Source organism: Erithacus rubecula, assembly GCF_903797595.1.
Source record: "Erithacus rubecula genome assembly, chromosome: 3".
Lineage (NCBI taxonomy): Eukaryota > Metazoa > Chordata > Aves > Passeriformes > Muscicapidae > Erithacus > Erithacus rubecula.
Genome location: NC_136689.1, coordinates 59,707,918 through 59,721,111, shown reverse-complemented (window position 1 = coordinate 59,721,111; position 13,194 = coordinate 59,707,918). Strand labels below are relative to the sequence as shown.

At 42.3% G+C, this 13,194-nt stretch overlaps 1 protein-coding gene across 2 annotated transcripts in view; it reads right to left on the bottom strand.

Moving 5' to 3' along the window:
- MBOAT1 (membrane bound glycerophospholipid O-acyltransferase 1) overlaps positions 1-12,805 on the bottom strand; it is a 53,528-nt gene extending 40,723 nt beyond the window's left edge. For both annotated transcript variants that reach the window (XM_079302374.1, XM_079302375.1), the window contains exon 1: positions 12,602-12,805. In XM_079302374.1, the coding sequence (XP_079158500.1) occupies positions 12,602-12,691 (90 nt within the window). In that variant the 5' untranslated portion in view covers positions 12,692-12,805. The remainder of the gene's footprint in view (positions 1-12,601) is intronic.
- Positions 12,806-13,194: the final 389 nt, after the last annotated feature.

The following is a 13,194-nucleotide window of genomic DNA, read 5'->3' as shown; positions in this document are numbered from 1 at the left end:
CAACAAAACAAAACAAAGCACAAACCTAAAACTAACCAACAAAAAAAAAAAAAAAAAAGGTGCCAGTTAGGAGAAAAGCAAACTAGCATATCTACTGCTAGATACGTGTGGACGAGTTTTAGGGTAACAATTCTCCCACACAATGGGTGTAGTCAAACACACTTGGTTTCCTGCTTTCCCAAGCAGGTGCTACAAATCTCACTTCTTCCTGTCCTCTTCCTTGCCTAAGCAGTTTTCTGTCTCAGAAATACACAGGAACCACATTTGCAGATGGAGTGAGTGAAGAACAAAGCAAATTCTTTCAGACAAGCATAAAAACATAATATTGGGGTACATCAATATGGAAAGGTGAGGATCTATGTTGCAGTCTTATGCTCCAACCTAGCAAAATAAAGGGAGACCATACCCTCTTCAACAATGCAGTCAACAGAATTTGGTGAAAGAGGTGCAGAAAGTATTCCCAGCTACCTTTCTTGGGCAGAAGAGGACACACAAAACTTTTGGGAAACCAGCAGTAAAGGCCACAAAAAATGCACAGTGAATCTGCAGAGAATTTTTTTTCTTTCATTTTCAGTCAGCTCAACCAGATGTACAATAGAGAGGTTTTTCACATGGGGGAAAAAAGAAACATAGAACAAGGGCAGGAAATATATGCACAACCACATATTTTGGCAGCAAACCTTAATCAGAACCATTTAATTGTGAAAATCAGTTTATATTTAGACAATTATATTTGCAAACATAAGAGATAGTAAAACTCTCTCTTTTTGCTTCAAAAAACAATGAAAACTTTATATTTTCCAGCAGCTTGCCAAGTCACACATTTCCCCCAAGGGACTTGATTCTACTGGCCAGGAGATTTTCTAGATAGCTATTTTCTTCATTTTTAGCCTATTTCCAAAGAGCTGTGTATGTGCTGCTTTTTTTTTTTTTCCCATTTCAAGCAGTTATCTTCATTTAATTCCTTTGCTATTACTGTGACCATGTAGAAGCAGCAAACCTCTGTTAACTGCCAGATCCAGATACTCACTTTCACAGCCACAAAATACTGGTCCTTCCTATTGTTCTGCAGTTTAAAAGCAAAATTATTTCTCTGTGCTTTTCAACATATGACATGTTTATCTAACCTTCATTTATGTGGGCTGCAGACTTATTTTTAATCCCTTCAGAACCGTGGCAGGAAGAGAAGACACCAACAAAACATGTACAGTGACAATATCCTGTTGTGGCTTTTTTCCTCCTTCCTTATTTCTGCTCAGAATTTGCAGCATACTTGCTTCATGATCATTTATTTTGGATCATGAACCATGCAAAAAGACAAGAACATAACCCCAGCTGTTTAGTTATGCCTGTTACAAGCACCTTACATCTCCAGCAAATATCTCTGAAAGCTGAACTTTGGAGCATGTCTAATTTTAGGCACTCAGCTTCAGACACTATTGAAAACAAGTAACTTGGAGATGACAAGTGCTCAGGACTTGGCACAAGTCAAACATCTCAACCACCACTAAACTAACATATTTGGAAATCATCAGTACCTTTCAAAAAAGTCATGCTCTGAAGGAATTTGAGGGGTTGCCTTCTCAAATTAAACAAACAAATAACAAAAACCAAAAAAGACCACATTTCCTAGTTTTCAAACTTAGCAACCAAATCAAAACAAAAACTAACAGGAAAACACACAGCATGAATAAGCGTCAGTTGGTGAATAAAGGCATGCAAGCAAAAAAAAAAAAAAAAAAAAAAAAAAAACCAAAACCAACAACCAAGAGATATTTAGCTTTTCCTATAAATTAATTTTATTTTCACTATACAATATTTGAAGAAAAAAGACTTAATTTTCTTGCTTCATTAAAGCCTTCTTTACATATCCCCCCACTGGACTTCTATACTTCTATTTGCAGGCAGTACAGCAGAACTTTGGTTTATAACACTGATATTTTCCAAAGATATCTGCAATATGAGGAGGAAGAAACTCACTCACGTTTGCTTAATCATGGTATTTTTGTATTCTTGCCATGTTAATGAGTCAGCAATAGCAGAAACTTAACTTGCTTTTCTTAGGGAACAGGAATAAGTCTCACTTTTTCCTCTTCAACAGTTAGGGAAAAAAGAGAAGTATGTACTTAAATTTTAAAATTATTACAGCAATGCTCCTACTGCGCAGTGACAGGCAACTTAATATCCAAGAAACAAAGTGCAACAACAAAATTCCAAAAACTCCAAGTCAACTCTTTTCAAAATACCCTAAGAATTTGAACATAGCCAGGGAAAAGAAACTCAACAATCCTTTAAGTTGCATAAACAATTACAATTTCCCTTTCAAGCAAGTGCTTTACACATAAAGCCTAAAACAACAAAGAACTAGGGCATTGCACAATCTGCCCAGCTGGCTTCTATTTCCACCTCTCCATCACAAGGTTTTATTCCACTAACATCTGGATATCTCAGAGGCACTTTGAGAAAGCATTTCAGGTTTGATTTTTAGCAAACTTTGCTATCTCAAAACGCACATGGTGTTTTTCCCACTGTTATTGTAGCACTGAGGTGCAGATTCAGATTTGGGGAGCATTTCAGTTTCTCTGATGCTCGGAGGCACCCAAGCAATGAGTGGCACGGAATTTCTATGGGACGAGGGAGAGGAGACTTGGGAGCTGGAGGTCACCACAGATCTGTGTTCCCAGAGACCATCTGAAGCTTTTCCAGGGCACAAGCCACCAGTTCCACCTGCCAGCAAATAAATGAGGCCACTGTCTCATAGACAGAAATTCTCCAAGCAATTGCAAAACCATGATCCTAGACACAGCAAACAGGCACATTTGTCATTTAGGGTCTTCTAAAACTGGACAGGTACATTATCCTTTTTAGTGACTATGCTCAAAAACTGAAGTGCCACAGGGAAAGGAAAGAGAGAAGGCAGATACAGAATCTGTATTTGAGCTCAACTTTATCTAGGCAAAATAAAAAAACCCAGGAAGCCTGAGACACCTAGGCAACTGAGGTAATGGTGCACATTAAAATGTGCACTGATAAACAGATAAATGACTGATAAACAGATAGATAAGAGACTATAGATCAGGATGTCATAACCCTATCCAAGGATGAAGGCAGATTTCACCAGACACCTGCTGGCATAATCTATTTAAAGAATATATGTAGATCACTAAACTATCAAATACTGCACTAAAGACAAGCAGCATGAACTGAACAGAGAGGAAGTTGAACAAAAAATCCCCCAGCAGTTAAAAATCAGAACAGAAAAGTAAGAGGATAACCCAACAGGGGAATACACTGCAAACCATATAAGGAGCCAGTTACTTTTTATATAAACTAATAAACAGAAGGACAGCTGCAGCTGGGGCTGCCTGAAAGTGGGATGTCAGAGAAATGACCTCTCCTGGGCGTTGGCTAATCTTCCCCGCAGAGCTCTGGTGCTTCCTGCTACATTATCACCATGTGAAGAAACTCGAGTAATAAATCCAGCATGGAGTCAAGGTCTGGGAGGGGATGATAACTCCAGCAGAGCCAATCACCCACAATGGAAATAGCCATGCTTTGGACTTTGGGATCCTAAAGGCATCAGCAACACAGAGGCAGGGCTGACAGAAACCAGTTTCTGCAGAGGGAACAAGCCCTGAAAGGAGCCAGAAGAAAGAACAGGTACTTCCAAAAGCTTTATCTTCTGAGCTACATTTATCCTAGAAACTTGCCTTTCATATAAACATTCAAGTCCACTCTGGCTCTGGCCAAGTTCAGCCTCCTGTTGAAAGAGTTTCACAGCCAGGTCTGGATTATTTGAAAAACACCTTAATTTTAATCATTATTGAATCTGCAGCCTATCACATTTCTCTGAATTTGAAGAAACACTGGGAGATAGAAGGGAAGAAGTTCCTTCTTTGCTTGACCAGAAAGGTTGTGAACTCCCTGTCCCTGGAGGTGCTCTGGGCCAGAGGAGCTTGGAGTAATATGGCCACATTTTCACCATGAACCCTCTTAAAAGTCACATTTCTAAAGCAAACCTCTCAGATCCTTCACTCAGCTTTAGCAGGTTTAAGAAAATAAGCTTATCCTGTATTTTTTTTTTTTTCTCTTTTATCTAGCTCAAATTTTCATTCTGGTTCATGGCAAAGAACAGCTACAGTCATCTTTTCATTGACAAAACCAACCACAATGGAAGAGAAATATAGTTATGTCATTCTGCCCTGAGCATTCTTTGTTCTAATCCTCATTTTATTTACTGATTAGCATCAGCAGAACACCTCTGAAACTTTCCTCTTCCAAACTGCTGAGCCCATTTTCCTCTCTGCGATGTTAGGTTTGCAAATTGGGAAATTACACCCTATCAGAGAAGTGGCAATAAAGGTAACACAAAATTAAAATTTTATTCTCTGAACAAAAAACAAACAAGTGTTTTCTCTCTCAAGAGTCTATCATATTTCACAGTGTTTCACAGCAATATGCCTACACTTTCAGCACACTTGTACAAAGTAGGGAAAACCCACCCATGCTCTGAGTGCAGTGTTATTGTTGCTGTGGCAACTACAGACCACAATCATTTGCCTCTAGAGAATTAACATGAACACCAAGGCATAGACAGCTGTGGGTACTAACAGTGCCTACAACTACAACTGGATGCCTAATGCTGCCATCAAAAACCGAATTTTATTTTTCAAAAATGAACTTTAGCTTCTCAGCCACTGTCTCCATTTGTCTATGCTGTTTTCACATTTAATACAGCATAGTTGGCAAAATATCCTGAGAAACCTTGACACATGAGAAGTGTAAATATCAGACTACTTAAACTCCACTTGTGAATGAACAGAATAGTTATAAAACTCTCTCTGAAACAGATAAGTTATTGATCTATCAGCTGGAATTTGCTGATATAAATACTTAATGCAAACCATAGGAGCCAGGGATTTGAACCTGCCCTCCGTGTGTGTGCCCATGAGATAAACAGTCAATACTGTATTCTCTTTAACACTGGTAACAGGAAAAAAGCTACTTTCACCAGTTTATAATGTCATTTAAGATGTTAGAGTTAAAATTCAAAACTTTTCTACTCAGTGGTCCTTTAAGAAGAGAAAGTTTTACTTGAAACCAATACATGAATATGAAAACAAGTGCAGGAGTCATTCAAGAAATGTTGAAAGCAAGGGGTCCTCAAATGTTTTAGGTTTTGCCTTCCCCATTCCTGCCCTATCTGCATACCAGGGCCAAATTGCACTTGAAACCACAAATGAAGAATTTATTCTAGTCTAATTAGAGCTTTGTCACAAGACCAGGGCCTATGGAAGCAGCAAACACTCACCCAGTTCATGACTGTCAGCATTTAAAGTCTGTTTCTTGGCCTGAAATTGTTATTTAGCTTTTCTAGTGTTCTGCACATAATCCAAAGAAATTATTTAAAATATTTTCTTGCCTCCCTTTTCCATCCCTGATGTCCCCAGCCTGACATACTGAACTTGAAGAGCACAGAATATAATCTCTCACTGATCAAAAAATTTAAAACTTGCTATTCCATAGGGTGGTCAGGTCTTTGTCTGGGATTTAGCAGCCAGATACACTCAGGTCTATTTGTTTTTTGCTTAAGTCACCTAGGTAGGCAGCTCACATGCTTTGAGACAGCTTGTCACCCACTGCACTGCAGGGTGTGGCAGGAGGGTACAGGCAAAACTCCCCTTTATCCAGCCAGTCTGTCACCAGGTAAATGCTGAGAGTGCCCAAATCTCACAAGGACAAAGGAACCAGAAAGAGGGAAATGAAGAATTGCTCTGTTTAGTATTTGTTTTGCCTTAGAGCAGACAGCATGGCAACACTCACACTACAGACTGAATGATTAACTTTCCTCTAAGTTTTTAGATCATTGAATACCATATCCTGTTAAAGAAAAGAATTAAAATAATTCCTGGCTGGAAAAGCTGTCTAGTTAATACTTTGAATTTTGGTTTAAAAAATTGCCTTCTATTTGGGTATTTTACTAACACTTAGAGGAATGACTGAGAACAAATTCTTTAGAAATTTGTGAATGCTTCAACATATTTTATTCAAAAATATGTTTACAAGGATTTTTTCCCTCACAATATTAAGATAATTGTTTTTTAAAGCCTGGAATTTTCTTATCATGAGGGAAGCCCATTAACACAAGAGAAAAAAACATTTCCACTCAACTCCATTAAAGATGCAACATGCTGTAAGTAGACTCCATCCAAAAGAATGCAGAAAAAAACATTTATGTCAGAATGTGTGTTTTTGTTTTTGTGTCTGTGCTTACCTGTGACTTTGCAAAAGCTGTTTAAAGTGCTTTAAGGGGACTGGTGAAAAGAAACATTCCCAGTGAAGGTCATAAGAAGGGAGACTGATGCAATCCTGCTCTGGAAAAGGACCACCCAAAGGGTTTCCCTGGCTGTTTCTCTCCATGGGCCATTCTCTGTTGGCAGAGGCAGCCCTGGCTGAGCCCTGTGCACAGTGGGCTGGATTCCACCTATTCAGGAGTGACCCAACAAGCCTGGCCAGCCCTGAACTCTGAAGAAGAACTCCACTATGTCCCTCTTAGCAGGTGCTGAGCTGGATCAAGACTGGGTGTGAAGAGCAAAGCGAGGAGCTCATTCCTGTGCCTCATGGTCTGGAGGGTCGCGGTGCAGGGGAGCTGAACTCCAGAGCTGTGTGTCCCTCACTGCAGCCCCCTGGGCAGCCCCCTTTGGCTTCACACTCTCTGAAAGGAGCCCTGGGTAGATGCTCCAGGGCCACTTTGTGTCCAAAGTGTGCCAAATGGGTCCAGTCAAGCAATTCCTTCCCAAGGCACACAAACTACACATTAACATAAACACTCTCACCACTATTAGTAAACTAACTGCAGAAATTTCTGCATCTGGCTGTACTTTCAAGAGCAAGCCTGAGTTTCTGGAAGATCTCCTTAACAACCTTCACCAGACTATCCAAGCATCCAGGAGATGAGGTTTGGTACCCCTCAAGGTTATCTATTACTACTAAATCACATAGAGAGAGATTTTTTTTTCACTCCAAAGTAAAACGTGGCCCATTGACATTTTATAAAAATCATGTTATTTGATTTTGGCAGAGTACAAAAGGTTGGATTCCTGCAGTAATGCTGAGCCCAGTGCTGCAGCCTGCCCTGTCCAGGGACTAGCAGCACCACTTTGCAGTCTGGCAAGCCTGCCTCCAGCACTGTCCATCCTTGTGAGCTGTAACAGGAGCCAAGGAGCAGCCAGAGCATTAAACACTGTGCCAGGCTGGCAAATGCACAGCAAATCCCTAAGCATCAGGGGCTCCCCCAAAAACACAGAGCCAGCTCTGTGCTCAGTGCCTAGACCCCTAGGCTGCAGCCCAAGAGTCTTCATCACTACTTTAGATTTTCTCAAAATAGCTGCAGAGCACCACAAAATCAGTACAGGCGTGATTAATGTGCAGAGAAGGTTTCAGGGAACTTTATGCAGCCCTTCAGCGTTTATTTTTCCAGATCTTGTTTAACACAGATGAGAAGGAAAGTGCTTAAAAGGGGGAAAATTGTAAGCAGCTGATTCCAGTTGCACTTTTGTCCCTTGCCAAATAAAAAACTTAATAGGACAGGCTTTGTTTTCAAGGCAGGAGAGATGTGGAAATATTTACACTCATAGTATCAAGACATCAGCCATAAGGTTCAAGACTACAGTGCCAAACACAGTGAGAACACATTGGAAAAGGCAGCAAATGTTTCCAAAGCAGAGGAGAACATGTATTTATTGCAATTTGTATTTATATGTATTTATTGTTAGTGATAGCTAACCAGAACAGAAAAAAATGCTTTGGAGACAGCCTTAATCTTTGGAAGAAAGTACCATACCTCTGTCCCAGGACTGTACCAGGAGAATACAGAATCCTGGACTTGCACAAGTGACTGAAACAAGTTAGAGACTGGATTTATTGTAAATGTGAACATTTAAAAGTAAATGTTCACATTTACTGCCTTGTTCACAAGCATCTGTTTAGCTGGGGACCCAAATAATAGTCAGCAAGATTCTTCTTCTGGTCTTTACATCATGCCCGGTCCTTCATGGCATTATAATAAAAAGCAAATGGTTTCTTTTAAGGAAAACAGTTTTACAAAATCTAGGTACTTGAAAGTCAGAAAATATCAAAATAAAAGTTGGTTTTGGCAATGTAAGTAATATTTCTCTATAAATGTGTTGAATTCAAATTTCTTTTTTTTTTACTGCTCCTCTGATAACTAAAATGTACATGGCTTTATTTTTCTGCAGTTGAGTGTGTTAGGCAGGGAGGCATTTAATGTAACGAATATTCCTGCAATTCAAAATGGAAATATGGAATTTTCAATTGTAAAATGATGGCATTAGGAAATTGAAATGTTCACAGTTCATACCAACCATGATGGTTGCTGCCAGTGCTTCAGAGCAGCTTTTTCAGTTAAAAACCTGATACTAACCCCACTTAAATCTTTAATGAACTTCCATCTTCAGTTATCTCACTTTGGTCTGTAACAAATTACCCTTCTTTCCTCAGCATTACATTTCCTAATGTCTCTATTGAAAATCATTAAAGGATCCTCAAAGTTCACAGACTAAAGTCTATTAAGTTCCTAGAAAGCTAGTTTTTTATTTGACTCTATACTGCCCAAAAAGTGGATAAGAAAAGTCATGCAAAGAGACTTGGGGACTAACAGATCTGACTAGTTTAATCAGAAAGCAGAGAAGTAAAACTGAAGTCAGACAGCAAAAAATAAAATAAAAATAAATGTTAAGGAAAAAAAGTCAGCAAAACCATCCTGATTTTGGGATCAGAATACATGTTGATTTTTGTAAAAGTTAAAAAACTTCATCTTTTTCCTTTTTAAACCAGTTCACCAACATTTGCACAGAGAGTTATTCAAACTTTAGGAATGGTGGAAAGACATCTTTAATACCCCAACTATCCCAAGATTCGGAGGCATGTCCTGGAATCCCTCCACAGTTAGTCTTTTATTTAAACTGCTGCCAAAATATAAATATGCAGATGACCTACAATGAAAGAATTAAAATGAAGAGTTTTTCATTCCCACCAGCAGACAAAGCCAAAATTAAGTTCAAGTGAACTTTTGTTTTTTCCTCTTTGGGGAAATATGGCTGGCCTCATCAATGAAAACACTGAAATTAAAAGTCCTCTGATATAAACATGAGAAGATGCTCATACAGTTTTTCGAGGGAATTACAAAATAACCTTTAGAAGTGAAACTGTTTAATCATGTGTCTTAACCCTCTGAGCCCGAGTTACTTCTAGAGATGCCTAGAGCTTAGGAAAATGTGGTGAAACTGCATATGAATAAACAACGCCATTAAATTTACTTTTAATATAGCTTGAAATAATATACTTATTTCTTCACAGAATTTTTACATGCACATTCTTTGGTTACATAAATTACACTATTAAAACCTTAATGTTTAACTTCCCAAATCTCATTGATTTATGGTAAAGGACTATATCCCAAAACTGGTGATTTTGGGCATATATAACAAAAAAGTGTATAATTTGCCAAAAGTCACTGTAGAAGTAAATTGGAGGGGTGACATTCCAGCATCAGTGATTTGGGGAATACATGATATGGAAGTAAAAAAACCACCCCAAAATTCTTTTGCAAATGCTGCTGAAGGTGTATCATTGACCTAGACAGATATTTTTAGAACACAAGTCAGCTAAACTTCAAAGTCTGCTTTCCTGAGATATGGGAATTAATTTAACACAGAGAGTCTTTTCATCCTCTTTCAAGATCATTAATCTTGTTACCACATATAGCACTTCTTAAAAAATAATATTTCAATGCTAAATTCTAAGATTGATCATCCATTGAAGAGACATGCAGACACATGCTGAGACATCAGGATTGTTCTAGCAGAAAGCTAAAGGTGTCTAAAGAAGAACACACTGCTTTGTACTCATGCAGTGCACTGTCTCCTAAACAAAATGTGAGCAGTCTGCCAGATACACAGTGCAGATAGGAACTCCATCCTCTGTAATTCTGGGCTACTTTCAAACCCAAGCTGCAATTTTTTACTTTAGAAAACCACCAATGTGAAAAACGACATTTTCATAGTCATCCGTGCTTCCCACAGTGAGTGACACAACAGCTGCTTCTGAGATGACAAAACATTTTCCAAATACCATTAGTATCTGGCAATGAAAGGGCAATGATTACAACCTTCATTTCTCAGACCTTCAGCTCAGCTTTTTTTCTGGTCTTTTACACAGAGTGACATCTCTCTCATAGCACTGTTCTCATGGAAAACCATCTCTATTACATAAGGGACAAGTCCTCTGTTCACTTAACACAGACACATATGACTTTCACATACCACAGCAGCCTGGAGGGTCTCAACTCCACCTTTGCTCTCTTTCCTGGCACTTTTGAAGGTTCAGGACCAGCCACAGGGAGCTGCCACCTGATGGACCAGAGGGAGATTGGGGCTGCCACCATCCAGGAGGCTGAGCACAGCGATGTGGACACAGAGGGGCAAATTAGAGATACCCCCCTGCTGCAGCCAGGGCACAGAGCAGAAGGCACAGACACCCTGACAGCACTGCAATAAGCAGCTCATGTAAAACCAGTCCCTGCTCCACATGGGATTCAGATCTGCCAAAGTTGTCTTTCACACACAGAGCTCCATTCCATGCAAAGGAGCAAGTGACTGAAGTCCTCCCTGCTTCAGCAAAACATTCTCATTCTTATGAGGAAGGTAAGCAATCCACCTGGTAGAAGAGCCATGTGGAAAAGTTTTTACTTTGCTTCTGAGCACTGCAGGTCAGAGTTGAGACTCATGTGATTTGAGGGAACAGTGGTGGCACAGTGCTTCCATGCATATCCACAGTCTGGATACATCCTATTCCAGCACAGCAGAAATCCCTGATGCTTGGCATGGTGCAGCAGACTGCAGACTGGGGGAAATTTTTAAAAAGTATTGATGGCATAATCTCACAGGGACAATTAAATAGGAGGATTTTCAGGTGAGGAAAGCTCTATTTCAGTGCAGCTGTGCTGCAGTTCTATGATAAGCCCCAGCAAGGGCAGGGGGGGGTCCTCCTGGCCCATCACTGCCCTGTGACACTGGAGCCAGCAGGGTCATGGATAGGGACAGCACCTACACCAGCACACACACTTGCACAGCCCAGCCACACTGCTGACCCCAGAGCTTACTGCTCCCTGCTGTGGGCTGGAGACACAAATCACCAAACACAGAAGTGCCCACCACCAGCACCTACCAAACCAGAGCTCAGGGACAAACACAGCACATAACCAGATGCAGTGAAGCTTCCTCAGGCCCACAAGAGCATGAGAAGAATCTTCTCCACAGACAGCACCATCCTTGTATGACCTCAGCTGAATGGAGGGGAAGATTTTGAAAGCTTAAAAAGAAAAACTGCAGTCTGTCAAGCTTTCATTGTTTGGGAACTGAGTCAGCCTAATGCTGTGGCACCACAAATAAGCTGGAACAGTAAATGTTTGCTATAACTGGTTTCTTTGGTGTTTCTGTATTCATCAGTCATGGCATGGAATACCTCAAAAAAAAAGGCTATCACTATTCACATGCCTTCTCCTAAACTAATAGCTCACAGATAATTATAGGCCCTTATTGTTTTACTGTTTTAGTGTTGAGCAACAGATCTCCCTTCTTGCATCAAAACCTGTTTTCTGTCAAAAAAGGGAAAAGTAGCATAGCTAGATGAAGAAGTTTAATCTATGAAATGGTATATTCCTTCCTCAGCTTTGAAAACAAGCAGTAGTAAAAAATGACACATAGCACCACTCACTCTGCAAACAGAAGAAAGCAAATAAATCTCAATGTTCTGTTGATTTTTTACCAAGCACACCTCTGCTGCCCTGGTTTCTTAGACCACGCTGGCTCAACTTCCCAATAGCTTGGTAGAGTCTTTTTCTGGTCAGCACAAACTTCCAGACTTAACTTCCTTGTCGCTGAAAGAATGCAGGAAGGCAGCAGGTGCATGCAGGCTTGAGAGACAATAAAAGGCAGGGGGTGGGGGAGAGCAATGCTTTTCCGCCTCTTAGGGATAAAGTTAACTAGGAGACTATAAACAATTAGAAAACACCATCACAGCCAAAAATCTATGATGCTGTTAAGGATTCAATGCAAACTCTCCCTCCCAGAAGACCACTTGTGTGTGTGTGTTCTGCCTATCTCCATATATGCACTTCGCAATTCCATCAGACAGCTGGGCTAGGCTGGAAGTGACTTCTGAGCTTCCCTTCTACAGTCCTGTAACCACGAAAGCAGCGCCAGAGCCTAAGGATTGCCTGCAGCGCACCCCGCATCTCGCCAGGCAGTTCCCAGAGGTGGACCAGCACCCGAGCTCCTGCAGCATTCCAAACCCTGCCGCAGTCAGCCCAGCACCGCGACTGACAGCATCCAGCAGCATCCAGCAGCGACTTCTTGCGAGAGCAGGAAAAGCGCCGGGGAAAACGAAGCGCTTGGCGGCGGCGGCAGCAGCGCGACCCTCGCCCGAACGCGCTCCTGGCGCGCCGCTCCCAGGCCCCGGGCGGCGCGCTGACAGCGGGGGATGCCGCCCGCGCCGCCGCTGCGGCGGCTCGCAGCCTCACCTGGTCCAGCGGGATGCCCAGCAGCGCGCTCAGCGGGTGCAGCAGGGTGGAGCCCGTGGTGCGGTGCGGGGCTCCGGGCGGCTCGGCCATGCCGCATCCCCCCGTCCCGCCGCCGCACGGCCCCGCCGCCACCTGCGCGCACCTCCCGCTCCCGCCGCCGCGCCCGCCCCGGGCCCTCCGCGGGGCGGGGCCGCCGCCGGCCGGGGCGGGGCGGGACGGGCTCCGGGGGCGGGCAGCGGGGAGCCCTCGCCATCCCCGGGGCCGCGGCTGCCGCCTCCCGCCGCCCGCGGGCGCGGTGACCCCGCTCGGTTCGGCCCGGCCCGGCCCGGCCCGGCCCGCACGCACAGCCGCTATCGCAGCGGACTCTCCCGGCCCCAGGCCCCTGCCGAAAGCACGCACTTGTCCGGCACCCGCAGATCCAGCTCGCAGCTGCCCCAAGCTGGGCAGAGCTGGGGTGTCGCGGCCAAAACAGTCCCGGAAAGAAATATTTATTTGCTTACTTATTTTTACAGAGAGCCCTCACAGGGGGAAAAGTGGGAAAATGAGTTGTAAGTTTTCAGGGATATGTTCCTCTTGCAAGTGAGATGTGGCCA